Source organism: Drosophila persimilis, unplaced genomic scaffold (genome assembly GCF_003286085.1).
Source record: "Drosophila persimilis strain 14011-0111.01,24,50 unplaced genomic scaffold, DperRS2 tig00000520-arrow-pilon, whole genome shotgun sequence".
Lineage (NCBI taxonomy): Eukaryota > Metazoa > Arthropoda > Insecta > Diptera > Drosophilidae > Drosophila > Drosophila persimilis.
Window position 1 is genome coordinate 3723964 of NW_020825317.1, and position 23911 is coordinate 3747874.

Genomic DNA, 23911 nt, shown 5'->3' on the forward strand with positions numbered 1-23911 from the left:
ACCTTTTCTAGGGACTCGATCTTCTTGCTGGGCGAATCCACATAGGAGGCGCGCATCAGTAGCGACGGCATCGAGGCATCCATGCAGGTGGACTCCGACACGGCGTCCGGGGGCAGGGCGTAGTCGTCCGAGAGGCCTGATTCAAAGGAAAGATCTGAAATTACTGTGCCACGCATGTGTTGGGGACTGGATGCAGAGGCGATGCAACGGGGTGCAACGATCGGTGGCACTGGTAGCCGCAGCGTAGCCGTTGTCGTTGCCGTTGCTGTCTGGTGTGCACGTGTCAGCGTGCTCTGCCCTGAACCGCCTTGGGGCAGGCATGTCGGCGACAGTGTCAGCGTCAGCCCCTGGTGGGGCAATGTGTGGTGATGGTGCTGGTGATTTTGGTGGTGCAGTGGTTGGTGGTGGAGATGCTGTGGCTGTGTGGATGTGGATGTGCGTGGCTGGTGGAGGTGGACTGTGCGGTGGTGCGGTGTGTGAGGCGGATGGAGCGGGTTAATGTCGGTTACATGATTGCAAGGCGGATCGGTGGATCGGTTGAGTGGTTTAGATGGTTTTTGATGGACAAAAGTTGTCACAAATTGTTAGTTTTTTATAAATTAGTTTTATATTTTATCTAGGTTCTAGAGGGCGGGGGATGTGATGGGCAGGAACTAGAAGTAGATACGGTGTGGAAATCGGAACAGGATGTGGAGTTGGAAGTGGAACTATATCTTTGATCTTGAAAAGGAAATAAATTGAGCTCCAGGAAAAGAAGGAATGTGAGAACTAGAACGGGAACAGACCCACAAATAGATAAATTTAGTGGGAAATGGCAGTGAGGATGATTGCAAAACAGTATTGAAAGTAAAACGGAAATTGAAAATAGGACTAGAAGGGCTACACGAAATATGATCTCGAACCGAAATGGAAACGGAACAGAAAGCTAAATGAATCGGGACTGCGGAAATGAAACAGTGAAATTAAGCATATTGAATGATATCGAAAGAAAAGGCATTGGAAGTGATACTGAAGTTACGAAAGCAAATGAAGGCGAGGTTCCAAGGGCGGCATTACTGTAGAATCCTGGGGAATGGTTGCAGGAAGTGGCAGGTGAACGGGGATCGGGATAAGGATCGTATGGGGATTGGGGGAGCTGTGTGTGCGTTAGATTCTGGGTTTTCCCTGTGTGTATTTGTCTCTGGTGTGACGATACCTACGCTCTACGCGGGGGGTGGCTACGGGGCTACCAGGCTACCAACAAGAGAGTGGCTTAAGGCAGATGCAGACTGGTGGTGCAGGGTCTACTGTGGGGCAGGGCAGCAAACATGTTAGGTACATACCACGCGCCTTGGCGTTCTTGGGGCTTTCGGAGCCACTGCGCTTCGCGGGACTGAGGCTCGAAGAGGTCTTCAGGCTCTTGGAGGGGCTCGAGGCGCTGCCGGAGGTGGAGGTCTCCGTGTTGTCCGTGCTGCTCGAGTTGTGCGAATTGTGGGTGAGCATCACGGCATGGTCCTCCCCATCGCTGGAGTCGTCGCTCGAGTCCCCAGTGAAAGGCATCGAGCGGATCTGGGAAGCCCGCCCCTTGACCGTTGCGTACACGGGCACCGAAATATCACAGAAGCCGCCGCTGGCGGTTTGTTGCTGCCGCGTTGGCGGCAGCGGAGTGCCCGGTGTGCCGCTGCCTCCCACTGTTCCATTGCCGTCGCCAGTTACCGTGCCCGTGCTCGTGGCCGTGCCATGTCTGTGCCCGTGTCCGTGTCCCACATGGCCATGACCGTGTGTCCCATGTCGGGACCTTCCATTCGACAGGGTATTGTTGGCGGCTGCATCTGGCTCGTGACTGACGGTGCTCTCGGCTGTGCTGGTGCCTGTGCCAGGACCTGTGCCGGCCAACCCATCGTTGGCCACCTGGTAGATCTTGGCCTCCCAGCTTGGGAAGCGGTGTAGTGGCGGTGTCGGTGGCCGGGGGACGCCCAGGTCACTGGTGGTGGTGGTGGTGCTGCTGTTACCGCCGCTGGCCATCAGCGCGGGATTGTTCTTCATCCAGGCGGGCAGCTTCTCGCACGAGGGCGTGTAGATCTCCGCGTAGTCGTGGGCCGTGTCCGTGTCGGAGCTATCCGGACGGGGCAGCGATCCCCCTCCCGCCGAAGCAGCGCCTGATCCAATTCCTGTCGAGGGCGCCTTGCTGGAGATGCTGGAGAGGGGTGCCAGGGTGAGGCCGTCGACGGCCGCCACCAGATTGCGCTCGAGCTCCTGCGGCTCCATCGAGAGATTGCGCCGATGCTGGTGGTGGGGATAGGAGCTGGTCAGCGGCCGACTGATGATCTCCTGCGAGGGATCGAGGCTCTCGCTGCGCCTGCGCGTCTCCGCCGATCCGCCGGCAAAGTCCTGCACGTCCAAGCTCAGGCTATTCCGCACGGGTCCGACGATGCTGTGCCGCTGCGACTGGTTCGCGATGTGGTTCTTCAGAAGCTCCAGCTGCTGGTTGCACTTGACGTTCTGCTCGCGCAGCACCTGGTTCTGCTCCTCGAGATCCCGCAGCTTATTGTTCACCCACTCTTTGATCTTGGCCGCCTTCGCCTCGATCTGGCGGGCGTCGTGCAGTCGCAACTGTCGCTGCTCCTCCACCTGGATCTCCAACGAGGTGATGGTCCTCTCAGCTTCGAGCGGTGCTCCTGGGACTCCTGCTCCTGCTGCTGCGGCTGCTGCAGCTGCTGCTGCTGCTGCTCCTCCAGCTGTTGTCGCGCAGGAAGGTGTCTGCTGCTGCTGGTGGTTGGGGGATTGCTGCTGCTGCTGCTGTGGTGGATGTGGCTGTGCTGGAGGCTTGGGCCACTCACTCAACCGCTGCTCCATGGCACGCACCTGTAAACAGAGAGGGGAAGAGGGTGAGTGTGTGAGAGAAATAGGTGGCGCACAGTTCCTGTGAAAGATCTAATCTCTGAATTGGAATCTTCTGATGTGGATTTTCCCATAGATACATCTGCTATTTCTGCTATTTTCTTCACTTCAGATACATTTTCTCTCACATCTCGCTTGAAAAGTAAAAGATTTCGGGATCCCTGCAGCACTTGTGCCTCGACAAAAACGTCGGCCGTTCCAATACACCAGGCCTCGACAGAAAAGTTGCGAAGAAACTCTTGTTTCCCTGGATTTTTTCCAGTGCAGTGCAATCTCCACTTTCTGTGGAAAAGTTTTGCAGGCGAAAACTTTTCAAAATTAAATTAAATTCACACAGAAGCCACGACAAAGTCGCTTGGCTGCTCCTTTGGCTGGTAAGACGAGTGGCTCTCGGCAGACCCTGGCTCCCTGGCTCCCTGCCGCCCGGGGTCCAATGGCAGTGTCTAATGGTTACACATGACCCCCGTCGTGGGATTAGATGGGGGGAGGAACGGAGGGTGGAGAACGAGCAGCAGAAGGGTTATCCAGGGTTCAATCGCAGAGGGGTTTTGTTTCTCCTGCTTTCTGGGAAGAAGGAGCACTGCAGCTCTCAAGTGTGTAGCCAGAAAACTTGTGTAATTAACGAAGGAATCCATTGGATGCAGACCAAATGGCGACCGTTTAACACTCGTAGTCGTAGTCGCGGCATGAGACCGGGACACGCCATTTCCATTTCCATTCCCGTTGAAGTTCCTGGGATTCCCCTGCACCCGATACGACTGTTTTTATGGTTACACAACAGTTTACAACTGCCACAATAAAATCGAAAGGGGGTGGGTGGAAGCGGGGGAGGTCAGTGTACGGAGGCGACAGGAAAGAACTAACTTAATTTGGCACGAAAGGAAACCAAACTGACAACTAAACAAAGCCGGAAGCCACCACAAGGAGAAGGACATGTAGCAGAATGGGGCCCGAAATGGGGTACAAAAGTAGGAGCTGGAGCTGGAGAAGGCATCAATATGGAAGGAGAGGCATCAGGCGGAGAAGGTCAAAGAATCAAAGCGGAAGGAAGGCCTTTCCTTCTTTCAAATAAAGCCAGAGTCTAAGAAAGGAGAACACCAGCAGGATTGGGGGGCTGAATCAGTAGAAATGAGAGGAAACAAAAGAGAAACAGAGACAGAGAACGAGAACGAGCCGCTGGATGTGGTGCACAAGTGGTGTACAAAGAAGACCCATGAGGAGGCGGAGGCGGAGGAGGAGGTGTCCCTCCAGGACCTGTCGGCACCTATCCTATCGCATTATTAGTTGGGGTATCTGCCTCGGGTGTCTGGCCACGAAATGGGTCAACTGCTTAATGTGCGCCGTCGTGGGGTCCTTGCCACCGCTTGTGGCATGCGGCTAAAAATAAATAAACCGCCAAAAATAACAACCTCCGGGCATGCTACTGATACTACTGCTCCTGCTGCTGCCACGCATATAAAATGCCTTGTTTATGCCTGTCCTGACACGAGGATGTGCCCCATGCCACCCGTAGCCCCAGAGATACAGAGATACGCGGACTACAGACAGGGAAATGAGTTATGGATAGTCCTCCTCTTTTGGGGGGTGGAGAAATCAATCTATATTCAGGGTTTCGTTGGAGGTGTCCACTCCTGCCAATGAAACACCAAAAGTTGGAGGCAGCCTAAATCGAAGAAAACTAAAGTGGAGAAGGTGAAGAGTAAGGGGAGAAATCCACTGATTGTAAGGCGGAACAGCGGAGGAGAGACGATCGAGGAGAGGGGCGTAATCTTTCTGTTTTGGTAAAGTTGAGCCATCAAATCTGAGTGCGCCCAAAACCGCTTTGGCCAAAACTTCTGCCAAAGGAATAGGGAGTGGCAGGGCCAATGGCTGCTTCAGTAGCCCCAACGGCAGAGTGTGGCAGCAGTGCAAGGTTCAGCTTCTGTCCGCGCTGCACCGCCTGCAGCCTGTGCATCTCCAGCCATAACATGATTCACACGGACGAGTCACACAAGGCATTTAGGCGTGAGAGAAACTTCTTGGCCAAGAGAACAAACAAAGAACCAATCGGAGTCGCTAGACAGGACACACCATTGAAAGGAGAAGGAGGAGCAGAAGACGGGGTGGGATTCCAGAGGACATCAAGGCAGGGAGACGACACTAAGGTGTGACTTTATCTAAATGTGTTTCCCAGACAACGAGCTATGTAGATCCGGGGTAGGATTCGGCTTCCTTGTCCCGTGTTTCGTCCCCCAGCTGCTCCCGTATCCATCCGAGCCCGTAGGAGGCAGCCAAATCCCCAACAAATTCCCTTATTGGATTCCGTGATCTGTGATTGCTTTCGGAGACACCTCCTCCATCCACCCCAGAGATGTGCAATTGATTAAGCTACAGGATATATGTATATGCCATGCCCCCTCTCGAGTGGCAGGTAATAGTGTATTCATATAGAAAACATTTGGCAAACAGCTGCTAAGGATTTGGGTCTGTCGGCTGTCGGTATTGCCCATGAAATTGCCTCTACTTTTAGCGCTACTTCTACCCCTCACACAGATGCCACTTCGTGTGAAGAAGGACAACAAAACCTGAATACTCTTGCCGACAAAGCATGCAAGGAGGTAATGCAAGGGCACATATTAGAGCCCAATAGGAACACACAGCCCCAACCGGCTATTTGGCTTTGAGTTGAGTTCTGGATAGCACCAACACCGCAGGGCGTGGATGTTACTTGCCGATGGAAAGTGGCAGATATGAGGGCTCCAGATACATTTAAGGAAACGTTTACAACAATTTGTAATCATTTATTTTGGTATTCATAAAAATTGTCTGAGATTCGATCAAGCTTTCGCCTCGAGGAGCAGATCTTTTGAGGTGTATTTCAAGCGAATGGGAAACGTTCCATTCCACATTCCTCTCTGAATTTGAGCAAAGAATTCCTTTGTTTTGTACAGCTATTAAACTATCAGTTTATCTATCTACCCATTATCGGTTTATCTATCTAACTAGCGTTTTCAAATATATCGTCATATTTCGGCCGTAGATTTGGTCCAAGTCCTGGCTGTCGCTGGCCATTTTCACGTCCTGCCACACAAAGAGAAGCTCGATTTTATTGCAGAATGACATTTTTATGGCTGGCTGGGGGCTGGGGTCTCCGCACCGTGCCACCACAGAGGCACCCCAGCATCCAGCGTTCCCCCTCCCCCGCCGCCGAGTCATGCGGCACCAGGATAATGCGACGTCTGCCACTTAACATAAATCTCACATATTCCGTAAGTCCCATCTCCGAATAACGAATCCCCGGCCATAATTTGCCCCAACGCACAATCGGATTATGGGCTCCAAGACGAACTAGAAGACGCAGACGCAGACGCAGACCGTGGATGGAAATGGATGGAATGGTGGGGTGTGGGGTGTGGGGTATGGGGTATGGCTAAAAGAATCTCAATAAAAGAACAAATTCCAAACGATAAAAAGATGAATGAATGAGTTAGCGAACACTTGAATACGATTTGAATTGAATTTCCACCGACAGCGAGGGAGAGGACGAGAGCGAGAATAGCTCCCCTCTTTTTTGTAGTTTTTCTGCTCTTTCTCTCTCTCTCTCAATTCCGAAACTTTTCAATGCACTCCGGATTATATACATATACGGTGGACGCCCCTGCTCCACTGGCCCCTTGTCTGTCGTGGGTCTCGTTTTTATTACTAAATGAGCAGACGCAATTAAGTGGGGTCCTAGGGGTGCCAGAGGGGTGCCAGAGGGGGTTGCCATGGAAGAAGGGGTTGCTAAGGGAGGAGGGTTAGCAGATGACTAACGACATCAGAGCCATTATGGGGTCTCTGGCTTTCATATTGTATGTCTGTATGTACAATAAAAAGAGAGGGGGAGAGAGCTCTCTCCGGGATGGGGATGGGGATGGGGATGGGTGCCACTGTGTGGATGACTCAATTGTTTGGTGTTGCTGGCATCTGAAAGGGTTTTCCATGTGGACCTCTCAACCAACCAGTTCCACCCATCATCCCCGATGGATGATTAATCTGTTTATAACGAAGGCAACTACCGTCCCCTGGCCAGGGGAGTCATGGTCCACTACTTGGGATACAACAAGAGCTCTCTGTTGTTGCACAGACTCCTGAAAGATCTCTCTCTTTGTTTTACTCAGGTGATGAAATACTGTCTTCGTCTTGGGATCGACCCTCAGATCAACTCCAATCGAAGGATAGCTTCAGAACGTCTCTAAAATGTCGCCAGAACTAGACGCCAGAGAGTTCTCGGAACTCGGTTTGAAAAGGATCTTAAATATAAGAAACAAGCGTTCTGGGACATGGGATGTTTTATTCGAAATCTTTTATGGACATCGAAAGAATGGGTATGGAAAGGTCGTGTCTGCAGTGGGAAAGTATTCTTGTTGTCTCCCGCTGTATCTGCAACGAACTTGGTTCTTGGCTCAAACAATTTGTTAATATTACTCAAAATGTGCCGCAAATCAAACAAAGTTCCTCCCCCACGCCCCAGTGCCCCATGGGGCACTTCCTCGACTGTGGCCCTGTGGCAGTCACTCATATCTTACGTACGTGTGCGAGGAAAAATACAGGGAAAGCAGATACCTATGTACGTATATGTATGTATGTTTGTAATATATTTGCGTTTCTTGTGTGTTTCTTTGACTTTTGCAGAGAGCAAACAGCTTCCCCTGCCAGCAGTCTCTGGCTTTCTGCTGTGTGTTTTCCGACGTTGCACGACGTTTAATTTGGAGTCATGATTCCATTGTTATTTATAGTCAACAAAGCGGCAGCCGCTTGCAGCAGCGGCAGCAAACAGAAGTGGCAGCATCTGAAGCGGCAGCAGAAGATCCACTCAAGAAAACACTCCATAAAACATTGTAACCAGAAGACATCCCTATCCCCCAATACACATACATATACACATAAACATACACATACACATACACATACACAAGAGAAGGCACGACCATCCCCATTCCCCTCAAAGACGGCACGCGCGCCGTCTAGTCTGAGGGGAGCTGCTACTTATCGGGCATGCCCCATGGCCATCCCCTGCTCTGAGAACGGGGATATCTGAGATATCTTCAACTGCAGTCATCGGCACACGCAGAATACCACTCCCATCCACAACAGAGTCGTCAGAACGGAAGGAGACGGACAAATTGATTCGGGCCATTCCCGAATCCCAAAATATCCCAAACACATGTGCTCTTCAGACTTAAATATAACAAAGCTCAAACTGATTTCTATATAACATCGGTTGGGAATAGATGCTTCCTCTAGAAAGAATATCCTTCAAGCAGTAGAACCATAAAGTAGATTAATTTTGCTTCCAGTTCCTTCGATTCTGCTTATAGGAAAAAGGACTGTAGAGTAACTGTAAAGTAAATGTAGAGCATCTATGTAGCTCCTGCTCTGGCACTCCCCATAGAAGTCAGAGGAGAAGATTATCTTGGAATGGAATACATCCTTCCTCTAAAGGGTTCAAGGCAGCTTTCTTTCAGATTGCATTGCCCTTGTCCATTATTGGAAACACCCTTATTTAAAATCTGGTGCTCTCTATCCTTTGATTTGATTTCCTCAATAATTGCTTAATCTTTCCCTATCCCATCGTGGCACCTGGGTTCCTTTCGGTAATCCTCTGGAATGGGTTCCTGCCCAGGGGATCCATGGGACAGTGCTCTTCTTTTGCCCTCTCTCGCTATTCCCCCTGGCTGCTGGGTGTTCCCTCCTTGCTGTGAATGATTTTCCCATTACAGTCAGTGTCAATATTTGCAGCATGTTTTGGCAGCTTTGAAATTGAAAAATTGTGCATGTTTTGCATTACCCGTCGGGAGGGAACGTGGGATAGATGTCAGCTTCATCATTCTGAAGCACCCTGCTCTCACCGTCCATCCTCTCCAGTGTGCTGCCACTGTTATACTGTTCTGTGATGCGGCAACAATTGCAGCAAAAGCGGCACGGATGATGTCTGCGCTCCCTTTAATTACGAGTGGCACTCACTCGTCCTTCGTCTGCATCCCATTTGATGCCTGGCTGCCCCGCACCTCTCCAGTGAAGTGTCTCTTAAGCGAAGTTCCGCTTTAATGCTTTGGATCCATTACTTAGGTATTTTCCCCACAGGTTATATATGATCTCAATTTAGTTCCTAATGGGATCGAAGGGACCTCCCATTCATCTCGCTCTCCTGCCTCCTGGCCAACTGATTTATAATGCAGACACCGTTTGATGTATCCCTTCTCTTGCCCCATAAAATTACCATGCCAAGCCTTTCTCTCTGTCCCGCCTGCGCCCCTCCTGGGCTTAACCTAATCAGTTTTCTATAAAAAAAACAGGAGAAAAAGAAAAGTAGAAACAAAGTTTTCCCCACCATCTGCCAGACAATAAACTAAAACAAAAGTTTCCACGCTTTTGATAAAAGTTTGGGCCTGGCCTCATCCTTTCATCGTTGTACTCTCACAGCCTCTCTGCTCCTTTCTGGGGTGTCAGTGATGGTCCTGTAGGTTGTAGGGTTCCCTGGGAATATGCAAAGGAGCAGCAGCCCTCCGAGAAGGAGTCTTCTCTTCTGCATTGCTGATTCTTCAGTCGAATGAAACTCCTGATGTTGAGCCGAGATCGGAGGAGATTCCGAATCGGGTTTCTGGTTGGCGGAGGAGTAGATTGATGGGATATTTCTATACTCCCTTGGAATGCAGACTTCCAAAGACCCGTCCATGAATATTTCCTACTTTCAGGATACATACATATACCTGCTGTACCTGCTGTATAGAAAGGATTCCCTTTCTTGACTTTTGCTTCATTTGGAAGGAAAATAAGTTTCTGTAGAAGGAAAGACTCTTTTCCAACAGGAGCTTTGGGGACTGATTGATGTTGAAGTGTGTTCCACTCTTCTGCTCCTTTGAATACGTTTTCTCGTGATAGAAGGACACTCTTAAATGGGGAAGCATTCCACAGCTCCCGGATGGCGTCTGCTGTCCCCCGACTCCAGGAAGATCTTCAGCTGCATTCCCGTCTGCACTCCACTGCTCTCCACTCTTTGTGCAGCTCAAGCATCTTTGCCACATTGTCGAGGGGCTGCCACTCGAGCACTTTTCTGCACACAGAAAAGGACAAACAATGTCCAGGAGCTGTCGAGAGCAGCAGCAGGACTCCAGATGGTCCTCGCCGCCGTCGTGTCTGGGATGCCAGTGGAAATAATGGAAAAATGAAAATGTAAAATGCGCTGCGATATTTCCGCGCTGCTCAATAACTTTCCTCATTTTGCTTTCTCTGCTGCCAAACCCCAAACCCCTAACCCAAACCCTAACCCAAACCCAAGCCCAATACCAATCCCAATCCGAAGCCCAATCCAAAAGTCTGGACGTCTGAAAGGGGGAACTGCTGTGGGGCTGTGGCTGTGCCAACTGCTTGCGACATCAAGAAATGGGTTTGGTTCTTCCAGTGGAATTTTTCGGGGGTGTAAATGGTGTTGTTTTTCCGCTCCACTGGCGCTGTGCAGCGACAGGGAGATGCCAGGGGACCTTGCTTCCCATTCTCGATCGAGCTTCGGAACAATGGGCGTACCTCTGCTCCGCCTTCTCTCTCCATTCTCCACGATTCATTAGCCAGCTGCCAATGGCCAGGAGCCAGGAACAGGAGCGAGCTTTAATTATGGAAACCCCACAAATCTCAAACCCCCAGTCGCTGCTTCATATTGCACTTTGTAGCCGACGCGCCGCGCCGCGCCGTTTGTTGCTGGTTTTTGCAGAGGATACCCTTTCGAAAGGACGCCCTGGCAGCAGAGGGCACAGCCATTGCCTTTGCTCTACAAATTTCTGGCTTCCCAGCTTCACCTTCCTGATCAAGCGATGCGCTTCAAGGCCGTCATAGAGGGGAATGGATTCCTTTATTTATTTCGCTGGGACCTTTAATATCTTCGAGCAGTGTAGTCCAATCTTCGGCTTTTCCAAAAGCCAAAGTTTTCTTTGTAATTTTGTTTTGCTTTTAATTTAGAGAAAAGGCTTTGTTGCAAGTAGCAGACTGCCAGATGGGGCTGGGGGGGGCAGACAAAAACTCGCTTCGGAAAATGACAAAAAGTGCATTCAAGTGTAAGTCTTCTTCTCCCTTTTCCCATCTCCTATTCCAACTCCTACTACTAGTCCGTCTGTCTGTTATTCGGAAGAGTTTGGACAGGGGGAAAGGTGTGGGTGGTGATGGCAAAACTTCGGTCTTCGATCAAAACTCGTTAACGTGACCTTTTCCCTGCTCCATTGTCGAACCAATTAAGCGTGAAGACAACAGAATATTCTCCAGCGAACCATTCAGACGGCAGAGACAACAGAGAATTGGAGAAAAGAGTGATAGAAAAGAGAGAGGGGGAGAGAGGGAGAGAGGGAGAGAAGAACTTGTAAGCAATTAAAAACATTTTCTTGCTTCTTCACCGCTTGACACTCGGAACACTCCTCCCCCCTCCTCTCTCCTCCATCCTCCATCCGCCACTCGCTCCATTCGCTCCAAACCATTGCTCTTCCATAAATATTAGATTTTTATGAAGCATTCGCGACGACTGCTCACAGCTGGGGCTCCCAACACGTAGCCCCAACAGCAGAAGCAGCAGCAGCAGAAGGCAGCCATTGGAAGGAGGGGCGAAGAGGATGGAGATGGGCATCTGAGGGCAAAGGACTGCCTGCCACTACTCGTAGATATTCATCATAAAGAATCCAAGAATATTGCCCCCAAAGCGTGTTCCCAGTTCATTATTCGAGCGAGAGATTTCCAGATTTTGAGATTTCTCAAGATGAAAGCAGCGGCAAATGCAACAGATGCGTAGATTAGGTTATATTAATGGTTGCATCTTTCCAAATGTCTAGATATGTAATATTCTAATAATTCAGAGGCAGAGGCAGGTAAAAATGTCATATTTTGAGGATGAAGGCAGAACAAATGAATCGCCCATTCATTATTCGCATCTGTAGCTGAACGCTTGTAGATATCTAAGAGATCTACAATAATGCCTGAAGTGCTAGGAAAACTTTCATTCGGATTGGGCTCTAAAGAATCGTTGCTTCCGATTCAGATATAAATATATGTACACCATAAAGAATTAAGGGATTATCCATCTGTAGTTAAAGAAACCCAATCAAGAGTAAAACCCAAGAGAGATGGAGGATGCAGATTAATAACACTAGTTCTTAAAAATAAGTAATGGTGATCGCAATGGAGATTCCAGGTTTCTTGAGAGATTGCTTAATTTTATTAAAGGAAAACGAAAGATCCCTCTCTGAATGTAGTTTTTTTATCCCCCCCCCGTATACCTACATTTAGGGCATTCTGTGCGTTGGCCCTTCTGCATTGCGAATGTCTCTGTTTTCGCCATTTTTGATGGATTAAACATATGTATGTGTATCCTGTGTCCTGTATCTGAATCACTCACTGCATGGAGAGTCTTATAAGATCGAAAAGGTTCATTGCCACTGCCACTGGGGGTTAACTTCCACTTCCACTTCCACTCCCTATTCACTTTTTCTCACTGTTCTCGGGGTTGGGGGTTGGTTTGGCCGACTATTCCGACTATTCACTCGAGGCACCACTCGAAATACTATATTTCGCGAGAGGAGAAACCGGTTTCTGGGCCAGGCAGGCGGTCAGGGTGGGAGGACGAGGACGAGGACGCGGACGCGGACGAGGCGCCTGCTGGCTGATCCTCAACGATAGCGAAGGGTTGGTTTTAGTTTCAGAATTCTTTACTTCTCCTCTGAATCCTTAAAATCCACACCAATATACCACTGAATGGAACCATTGAACACTCAAAAAAATAATGGGAACCCCGTATGGAAATCCACCGACGCGTTTTCAATAAGAATTTCACCGATTTTTCCGAAATGAACTATATTCTATATTGATATACAGATATATTTGGTAAAATATATGTTCTGGTGGTATCTTTTGTGGGATATTGTCAGTCAGCTATCAACGGACTTTTTGAATTCCGAGCAACACCCGACATATTTCTGTTGTTTCCTTAGCCACGGCCCGAGAACGATTGGACGATTGGGGCGGCAAGGCCGTGCATTTCCCATTTTCCCATACAAAACGTCGCTGGCTGCGTCGCTGGCTGCGTCGCTGGCTGCGTCGCTTGCTTGGCATTCCGGACTCATGTTGCATGTAAGCCTCTGGCAGGGCCAGATATTGTTAGGAGTGGATGTTTTGATACCCTATTTGCTCTAGTGCTTCTCAATGCATGGCAGTGGAACCAAAATTTAATAGCCATAAATAAATAATTCATAATTTATTATAAAATATCGTGTTTGGGGAGTGACTATTTCGCAGACTTGTCTTTTCATGAACGATAATATCCCGAGGGTAGTATAATAATACATCTCACAAAATATCCTTTTTTTCAAGGGTTTTCGAATGTTGCCCACCTCTGCCTGAATGTTGCTGTGGCCAGAGTACATACACACATACATATATACAAGCTGTATGTTGCCCAGCTCCACTTACCATGTGGACGTTTTCTAGCAACATGCGGACGATTCGATTCCCAGAAACATTGCTGCGGAAAAGAGAGAGAGAGAGAGAGCAAAACGACAAAAGCCGAGAGATGCTCCGTTTGCCTTCTCTCTCGCTCTCTCGGGTCTAGAAAATGTTGCCAAAGCATGTTGCTGGTATCATGTTGCTTGCAGCATTTTGCTGTGCAGGAGGTGGAGTACGGAAGTGTCTTTACCCTGTGCTTTATTTACAGTTAAAATACAAATTTATACCAATTTATTTACAGCTAAATGTGTTTCGCCCATCAAAGTGTACGGGAAATACTGAGAGGATGCATTGCACAGGGCGCTTAAGCACAATGAGGGAAATGGTATTTTAAGAATCTCAGTGGCTCATTCGATATGGTTGGAAATTCTTTAAAAACTGTAATTATTGGTACTATTAGTAACGTATTTTGCAATTAATTTACAAACCGCCTTGCCAGAAGTCGACCAATGGCACTGCAATCCCACAAGCTACAGAAATATTTGAAATAATACATGATTCGGGTGAATTGGATCCACTGGCGGCACACACACTTCCCGCTCAACTTATTACAGTTTTGCAAACATAAATACATATGTGTGTATGTATGTACATATATACACACTAATTACTAATTATTTGTATTAACCTTGTAGAGCGAAGGACCGTTCCACACAACATACATATGTATGTACATATCTATATTTAACAGATTCATGTAGTACATACATACATACGTATGTTATTTGCCTTTTAAAGCACATCATATTATTTCTATGTTGTATAAACAACCGCTCTTGTTTGGTAGCTTCTTCAAGGGTGTCTACAACTCGACCTTTCTTTCAGTTTTTTTTTTTTTTTTAATAGGAAAAGCAAACAAATTAATCTATGTCTGCTCTCAATGTTGTCCTCGTAGTCGTGGCTTAGAAGGGGACTTTGATTACACTGAGAGCCGAGAGTTCCGATGGGTTGTATGACTTTCAGGGAGAGGAGAATATCATTCTGCCCCCCCCCCCATGAGTCATGCCCCGAGATCCGAGATGGATGAAAGTGCGTGTAATGTGGAGTCCGCCGGATCACAGCCAGAGGCGACGCCTGGGGGGAGAGATGTTACATGTTACATGTCAGATTAGGTCCAGGGTGGGGCGGCGGCGCCACACAATTTATCTCTGTTTCGCCTCCTCCTGCAACAACGATACTACTTTTCTGGATGCTACTTTTTTCCACACATAATAAATGTAACATGTTGCTTCGGCTCCCAGGACTCCACTGCTGCCACTGCCACTGCCACTGCCACTGCTGCTGGCTGCCGCTCTGGCTGATTGTTTGCGGTTGGCGTTAACAATTTGCCTGATTAAATGACAGCGAAGCGACAGGGAAGGCAGGAGCAGTACCAGGAGCTAGGGCCCGATGACTCAGTTCCATTGTCATCCGTCAGGGCTCCAGCCGGCGTGAAGAAGACGATGGGGCCACCAGACATGCCAGGATAGAACTTCAGGGCAGACTGAATGGCAGCCAAAACAGAAGGAGGCGACAGTGTATCCCTTTCCCTCTTTCTCTCCATGTCTCGCGGAATAGAGAGGCGGGGGAGTAAAGAACATTAGAACATTGGAAGAACTTTTAAACCTGGAAGATATCAATCAGAGGCGTTGCCTGGTCTCTGCAGATGGGGGGAGAGCTTTCAGGCAAAAGTTCTTGATCAGCTATGTGGCATCCCCAATCCTTTTTGCAATGGAAAGCATCGGTGATGTGCCAGAGGTGCTTTTATCCCTGCCGGCGAGTTGGATGACCGGTGAGCGTGAGCATCATCCTCATCCTCATCATCATCATCCGGATATCTATCACATCATTCACAGCCGGCAGCAGCCGCGAGTCACCGCCGAGAGTCGCGACTTGTTTGGGGCTATTTATAAATATTTATGTGGCCCCCGAATAGTGACTCTCGTGGTCCATCATCGGCTGCGGCGGGCGGCTGCTGCCTCGTCAGAAGAAGAGCAGTCCGCCAAATGATGTCGTCGACTCGCTGATGAGTTTAAAATAAAGAAAGCCAGGGCGGAGAAACCACTTAGATCGGGGAAATGGAGTCAGTCCAATGGAGCGATGGAGATGGAAATGGAGATGGAGACGAGGCCAGAGCAGCGCATAAGGCGCATTACATTTTTCAAATGTGCATCAGAGAAGGCAGACTGCAACTGCAACTGCTGCGGTGACTGGGGCATGGGGCGTGGGGCGTGGGGAATGGGGCATGTGGGCGCCCAAGATGCGGAGGCTTCGACTCCACAGCGAAAGTGGCAAGACCAAAGACGAGGGGCACTACTCCGATGACGGATGCATGCATCATTAATTCAACCAGAAACAATGTTCAAAACAAAAAACACAGAAGCCGAGGTCCAACGCCAACGCTTTGCCACTTCTTGCTGATCTATGAACTCCCTCCTCCTCCTCCTCCTCCTGCTTCTCATGCATATTCATAATGCGCTCTCTGTTCAGTGGGGATGCAGTGCACACGAATGCGACAGAGTGCATGCCCTTCATTTGTAGTATATTTCCTGCAATAATACGATGTCACTGTGATGTCTGAGGGGACAGTTTAAATAGCTGAAAGTGGAAGGATTTTGACTGATGCCATAACAGAAGACTAAAAGAATGGAAGGAATTTAAAGAATGGAACACTATCAGATATCGGGAATAAGAAGTACTCGTACTAGAGACGTTAGTTTTAATTTTGTGATTGCATTTGTCTTTTGGCTCGTTTAGGATCTCTTATAAATCTCTCCTGATCTGTAGAATCCACAGTTCTGTTCCTTTGCAGAGGTCTAGTGGACCTTAAGACCTTGATAAATTGTTTGGTAATTGATTTCGAATGTTGCTCGTATTGGGATCTTAATGATTTTGTTTAGATTATGATCATCATAATGAATGGATAGTGAATGAGTGTAGCAGATAGTTAATTTCTCAAAGAAAGGATGTTGCCGTGTAGCTATTGGACTGAGGGTATCCCCGAGTTCATTTGGGTTAAATGGCTTGCTACAGCCAGTGGCAAATGCAATTAATATTGTGGCCCACTTTCGACTGGATGCGCGGAGCTGCTACTGCATTTCCATATCTTTCTATCTTTGCATCTCTGCATCTGTGTATCTTTTTGTGCCTGGCGCTTCTAATCAATGCTCTACAATGAGATAAATGACCACTGTCTGGGGGCAGAAGCAGAAGCAGCAGCAGCAGCAGCCAGGAAGCGACCACGTGCTCGGCTTGTGGCTGGGCCATCCATCACCGGGTTGCGGCTGCTGTATCATCCTCATGACGAATGTGATGCCTCACGGATGCGCAGCGGCACCCACGTTAATGGAATCTGCGGCTGCTGCCACAGAGTGGTGTGTGTGTGGCAGGGGCATGATAGGGCGGCCTGTGCATCAGCCACAATCAAAGTGATGACGACGGAATTCAATCAACAGGGTGACCCACTTCACGATTGGCACCATCCACATTCCCCATCCCCGTCCCCCAAAGGGTTGAAAGTTCAAATGCGAAATGTTTAATTGGATTTTCCTGCCTGCCGCCCGCCGCCGGCCCTCTCGGAACTAGAGCACTCTCTGGCCATAAATTGTTCGATTTTGAAATGCATCATGTATCATGAATATATGCACATAAGTTACAATCCCATCTCATGCCTCCGTTTGATGTGGGAGGAAGCTCTAATTATAGACAAAATACCTACAATATATATAAATTATAATACAGAACCCAATGCGTGGACAGGTAGCGATGAATGGTGGGGGGAACCCCCTACAGAATCCCAGATATGCTTTGAAAATAAATTCAAAGATCAACATAGATTTTTATAGATTTGGTTTTGGTTTGCAATGGATTTGGTACATTTTAAGGGGGGTATTACGAGGAAAATGTCGCCAAAGAAGTCTAAGGAAATTATCACAACAATTTTATTACAACGGCTTTGGTGGACTATTTTCTGGGAAATCGAATGATATATCGCGGCCGTTTCGTAGTCCAAAGTGATTCTCTTGTCCAGCTATGGTCCACCGACAATGATCTTATGATCGGAATGCCGATTATACAGTTCTACTTTTCATATATTGCAGTATAGCAAAGCCAAGAATGTGGCACTGCATCATGGAGGAAGCTGATCGGTCGGCTAATGTTCTTCTATAATCTAGATCCCTAATATTCTCGGTACAGCATGGCCTTACCTTTTTCCTATAGTTATCCATTTATACAGGTGAGGGATTTCGTTGTTGTTGGTAGCTCTGTTCTACAGTTTGTATCTTCGGATTCGTTGATTTTGGAACAGCGTTCATGGGGTTTACTGGTACTGGTACTTGCACTGGTAATGCTACTGCTGTTGCTGTTGATGCTGCTGCATTCGTTGTGGCTGGTATTTTCTTTGTTTGTGGCGACAGCAGACGCAACAGCGGCGACATTTGGCCAAGCGGCAATGGCAGTGCCACATTGCAGAAAACCTTCTCCCAATTTTTACAATTTAACAGGAATAAATGGGGCTGGCTGGAGCGGTATTTGCAGGTGAGATATGAAGAAGGTTTTCCTTTAGTGTTCCTCCAGCGTCTCCTTTCATTCTCCTTCCTTTCTGCTCCTTCGTTCTGTTACTTTCGAGGATTCCTTCTTCCGCTTCCAATTGGTGCCTGGCAATGCTGGAAATGGATCTTTTGCCCCAAAACTATTGAGATCTGGCAATGCTTTGGCAATGTAATGGGATCTCCAGTTGCTCCTTTCTTCTTTCTTCTTCTTCTTTCACTTTCTCTTTTTGTCGCTTCTCCTTCTCTGATGTTGTAAATGGACGTTTGTTGTTGCTGTTGTTGGGCTGCTGTTTGTTGTTGTTGTTATTTTGATATGTGTCGCTGCTTCTCCTCCTTCGTTGTCTTAATGTCCTCTTTCGTGAGGTTTTAAACGTCTTAAAGAATACTGTAATTATTTTCGAGACACTGGGAACTTTGGTCGAGTTTTTTTATATTCCTTTATTGTATTTTGTCTGTCCTTCTCCTTCTCCCCATCGTGATTCCGATGCTCTTCCTCTTGGTGTGTGTTTTTTTCTCCCCTTTGCGACTGCTTTCGCCAGTCAGCTGTCATTGACACATGTGCGCGCTGCGCTCTCTCTCTCACAAGCTGCACAACTGCGCTGCTCTCTCGCTGTGGCCTGGGGGTGGCGCTCTCTTCAGAGGAAGAGAATAGGAGAGAGAGAGAGAGAGAGAGAGAGAGAGAGAGAAAGCTGGATGTGAATGGCCGCCCGATATGTGTCCTATAATTTACTACGTTTACCGATATGTCCTGTCATCGCCAGGACACACACGTCCCCCTCCCCTCGCACCACACGCTCCACAGATATTATTCGCACTGGAATCGGCCTGAAGTTTTTGTTTAATTTGCGGGCTTTTCCTTAGTTTTTCACTGCTTTTGCTCCGCTATGCCGTTATGTTATGCACTATGTGGGCCACACACCGCGCGCGCCTTTTGGCAGTGCCACACCGTTCCACCACTCCGCCGTTCGACGGTTCGCCGTTGGGGCAATGCAATGGATGGTTGAGGTTGAGGTTCAGGATGATGACTTCACCGCGTTGGCAACTCTGGCACTCGCTTCCACGCGGGATGGATTCCAGGGTGAGTCCGAGGAAAGGAATTTGTTTAAAGTTTAAACAAATCCAAATCGAAACGTAAAAAGTGAAAGACGACGGCGACGACGACGACGACACAACGAAACCGAGGGGACAGCCTCGCGCAGCTACAAGTCTTCTTTTGCACAATTTTTAACGCGCTCTGCCTTTTGTTACGCTGCTTCTTTGTGCCTCTCTCTCTCTCTCTATCTCTGTTTTCCATTCACCTTTTCGCTCGGCTGGCTTGGCTTTTGGGTTTTTTCCTCTGTTGCTCCTTTTTGGGGGGTTGTTTTCCGACGTCCGACGACCGACGACCGACAGCTGTCCCACCAAATGAAAGTTCTCTTGCAGAAAGGGATGCATCAGCATGCTCTCTCTTCCACGTCGCTCTCTCTCTCTCTCTCTCTCTCGCTGTTCCTCTATTCCTCTCAGCTGTCAAGCTTTGCCACCCTCATGGCTGAACTCTGCTCTCAGAAGGTATATCCCACAGAAGGTAAGGCATTCCCGCTGTGAAATAGTTTCCGATGAGCAGCCTCACCTTTCGGCTTACACATTCCTTGGACTCGTTCCCTTCTTGTTGTTGCTTTTGTTTTGACACTACTTCTGGCACTTTCCAACACTGTGCCACGCGACATGTGCGACCTTTCCCCTGCCCGCCGAATGCCCGATCTGATGGCATTCGCAAGCCCCTTACCCCTTTCAATCCGTGGAATAACCCCCCTCCTCAGGTGGTCCCCCTTTTGGCCCTTAATTGGCCGCGCTCGGGCATATCGAAGAGCTCCACTCATGTTTATATTTTCCCTCTTTAATGCATACTTAATGCGATATCTGGAAGCGAGGCGGGCGCCAGCCGGAAGCTCGAGTTGCAGTCCAATTGGGGAGCACAACCCCGGAATAGCACCCCAGGAACAGTCACAGGATGTGTCGAAGGATTCTGTGGGGGCGTTAAGTGTTTGTGGATGATGGGGCATCCTCTGACCTTGTCTGGATGGATGGACTGGGGCTTTACTGGGATTAAACTAAGGGACTGTCAAATCGAAATATTCCTCCACATAAATGAAATTCGCGCTCGTATTCCAATTGCCGTCCAATGAGGAATTTTACCAGTTTACATTTCACAGACAATCAGGGGACACATTTGGCAATCGTATCAAATACCGACTGTATTATCTATTAATTTATTTCCAGAACACTGCAATGGTATATTCTGCAAAAAGGCGTTCTATACTACGAATTTTCCGTATTATGAATTCCTCTTGAGGTTCGCTGTATGGAAGCTCGACTGTAATTTAAGTTTTACTCAAAAATGTGTGAGAGTCCCAAAAAACTAGAGCTGGACTCTGATTGAAGGATGGGATACAAAGAAATGAACCACCAGAAGCGATGAACATTTAAACCTCGAAGTAAATAACATTTCATTTAAGGACTATGTACAAGAGCCGATAAGTGGTCCTGGCCAGATCTGCTAGCCTGCCAGATCTCCGCAAAATAGCAGATTAAACATTTAATGGTTAATCTTCTTCACGAGAGATTTATCTATTGCAGTCTTAGTCGCAAAGAAGGTATAGGGAAAATGGGAACAGACGCATCCCAATATTTTAGATCTTAGCAAAAGATCAATGTCACTCCATCCCACCAAAGCGAAAAGAGGATCGTATGTGCAGAAAATGTAAGTGTAACGTATGTGTCTATTATTTCAGCTGCCTTGCAGAGGCCCCTCCGTTATGACACAGATCTCCTACAGGAGATCCACAGGATCTAGGAACTGAACGTATCTTTTGCCGATTTTCAGTTGGAAAGTGCCCGAAAATACTCATAATATCATAAGAAAGAATGCTCTTCACCCTTTGCTCCCGTTCGTAATAGTTCTAATGAGGCTAACCAATTTTAAAGCCCTTTCAGGACTAATTGAAGCATAAGTAATGAGAAGCTGTTAACAGGACCATTGAAAGAGCAGGGAACCGTCGAAAGGGTTGCGCAGGACCAGAACCAGAACCATTGCACTGGGTAGAGTCTTAGCCTCGGTCCCGGTCCCAGTCCCGGTCCCGGTCCCAGTCCCGGTCCTGGTCCCTGCCTTTGGGGGTTGGCTGGGCGCTATCCAGAGGCACGTGTTTGCACAGGAATCTAATCTCGGCGCAAACAAAGTAACAAGAATTCAATTTGTCACAGTGGTTGGCCGTGTGGGACTGCGACTGCGACTGGGACTCCTGGATCTGCTGGGGTTTGGTCTGTTTGGTCTTTGAACAACACGCGCGGCGGCAATAGAAAGCCCAGTCTCAAGCCCAGGGATCGGGAAAGCGGTAGCAGTCCCTTTGCCAGAGATAACCCCACTCTTCGGGGATTTCCTGTGTGTTGTGCGGGGGTGCAAATATTTGCATTTCGCTTGTTTTTCGGGGTGTTGCGCGTTAGGTAAAAGCCAAAAGCCTCCGGGGACTTGTTAATGCAAACAATGCGCATTTGATATTGCCAGAGAGACTGGAGAACGGGCGGTCGGAGGAGGAGCAGCTACATGTGTCCTTGGTCCCCATTTCGGGGGTAGTTTTCTGCTGGTCTGCTGCTGCTGCTGCCGCTGCTGTATGTGGAGAAGGGAGGATGGAGGAGAGGACTAAAGCTCCGCATCGCTTGCAACCGCACGAACTCCATGCTCCAAGCGAGTGTGGGGCTGTGGCGCTACGCAGTGTTGCATTAATGTGCGTTTGGGTGATTCCCGGAACGGAAGTCGATTTATGTTTTGTGTACCCTCTATACCCGCACCCTCCACGCAGTACCCCTCCTTGTCTGTCTGCCCCTCTCTTCTGTCTCTGCGGGTGACAACTTTTCGCCTTGTTTCGGCCTTCGTCTGGGGGTCCGGCAAATGGCAAATGTTTTTGGCCGCAGCTGCCAGAAAGCATCCACCGCAACGCATCACTCGCTTTGAATGCACCCCACACACCCCACTCCGAGTGTGGATACCACCCCCTCACCCTCCTATTATATTTCCCATCCCCCCAGCAGCCCATCAGCCCATCAGATGAGGCATTGTCATGGTAATGCTGGAAAAATGCTTTAAACTGCCTTCTAATGATGCAGACGACTCGACTCCCTCGTCGAGGACACGCTCTTCTCTCCTCAACTCTCCCGTAATGTCTGTTATCCCTGTTTTAATTTGCCAAACCTTCCGCATACCCACTAACCCCTCTGAGGGGACAAGGGCTGCTTTGAGGGTAGGGTGCTGTACTGTCAGTCATTTAATGGCTTACCTTATCTTCAGCTTCCTCGGCGCGTTCTTCCGCTTCGATGACGCGCTGCTCCAGCTCCGTTAACTGCAAAAATGAGGAGAAAGTTGGTTAAATCTCATTGTAGCGGGTGGCGGGGAAGGGTCTGGATGGGTATGGGTATATGGGTGCTTAAAAATCGGAAATCATGTGAAAATAACCCGCCACATGCGGATCCTTATGCTGCAGCAGAGATTAGAAAATGTTTAACGGGGAAAATGGGTATTTGTACAGGCAATTATGAGATATATACATGGTTTAACATCTATCTTATCTTTTACATAGATAAATTTACGAGACTCTAGATGGCATTTAGATAGTTTCCAGACCATAAAACCCCCGAAAATGCAAGGAAACCCCCTTTTAAAGTGGATTCTTCGTGGATTCTACATGGATTCTACGCTGTAAACACATGTACTACATGCAATCCACGTCTTAACTACTAACTACTTGCGCAACTAACCATCATCCACAGAGCTTAGCCAATACATTAACCAAGTCCACACGGTATCTAATGAGTTGAGCACATAACTAAAAAAGTTTATGCGCGATAAATAATAGAAAATATATTCGCACATGTTTTAAGTTTACATTTATCCAATGGAAAATTTTTCTCATATAACTTTATGTGTTTAATACATTATTTCTAATATCACCTCCAATTTAACTGTACGAAACCAACATAAAATGAAGAATTGCTGCTTTTATCGCAAAACAATTTGGTAATGAAACAGTATTGATAGCAAAAAGGTGCGAAGGCCGGGGCACGCACATTTCGTAATAGGATAAGTTTTCGAAAACCCGAGCATGGATGTACTTATGCTGTCTACATGCAATCCACAAATTCAGTCAAGACACAAACCAGTGAAAATTGGACGTCCAACTCTTAGCTGATACACACACCAACTACAGCACGAATTTCCCCGTATCTGTGAGAATTTCCCGTGTTGAATACGCTTTAAGAGCCGACAGATGGCGCCGGTTGTCCCTTTTCGGGATTTTGGCTGTTCAAAAGTGGAAAGGACCCCCCATTCATCCCCTCCAGACAATCCCGGGGAGAGCTGTTGACCTCCCCAATCCCATGCTGGACATCCATCAATCAGTGGACGACTCAATCATGGGGAAATGGCACACAATTTGCGCCTAATAAGGATAATGCGAGGATCCCCGAGACAACGAATTAATGGAAATTCATGGGAGGAAACACCTGCCCGAAAGCACTTGCCCATCATCATAAGCACCCCATGCTCTTCCCTCCCACCTCGAAGGATACGCTAATCCTGCGCTTTTAAGCGCTCAATGGCTCTCGGGCCGTAAACAGGAGGCCCGAGAAAGGAGGCACGCGCCCTATAAGGATCACCATTACCGCTTGAGGGGGATGTAACGTTTCCATGCCAATTAATCAGCCAAGTGGCCCCAAAGCAAAAAGCCAGATGGATAGATGGATAGACTCTGCCACTTGATTCCGCTGCAAAGCACACAAAAGGGGACTCCCTCACTCCCACCACCACCACCACCTCCACCTCCACCACCACTACCACTCCCAATCCCCACGTCAACCGTCGGCCGCTCAAAGATTCGATTTTGAATGCCTTAAGTGCATTAATTTCCGCTTTTTATGCCATTCAAGTGGCCACTCAACGGGGACAGGAGGGGGAGGAGCCGGGGTACTCAATT

General features: G+C 48.2%; 1 protein-coding gene across 6 annotated transcripts in view; it reads right to left on the reverse strand.

The window, feature by feature from the left end:
* The window catches only part of LOC6596713 (uncharacterized protein CG43867), a 128179-nt gene that overhangs the window by 5970 nt on the left and 98298 nt on the right, over positions 1–23911 (reverse strand). For 4 of the 6 annotated variants that reach the window (XM_026990215.1, XM_026990214.1, XM_026990217.1 and 1 more), the window contains 3 exons: positions 22220–22282; positions 1323–2844; positions 3–136 (listed from right to left, as the gene is read on the reverse strand). In XM_026990215.1, the coding sequence (XP_026846016.1) occupies positions 3–136; positions 1323–2844; positions 22220–22282 (1719 nt within the window). Of the gene's footprint in view, positions 1–2; positions 458–1322; positions 2845–22219; positions 22283–23911 lie in introns of all 6 variants that reach the window. The other 2 variants (XM_026990212.1, XM_026990211.1) reach the window with 1 other exon arrangement.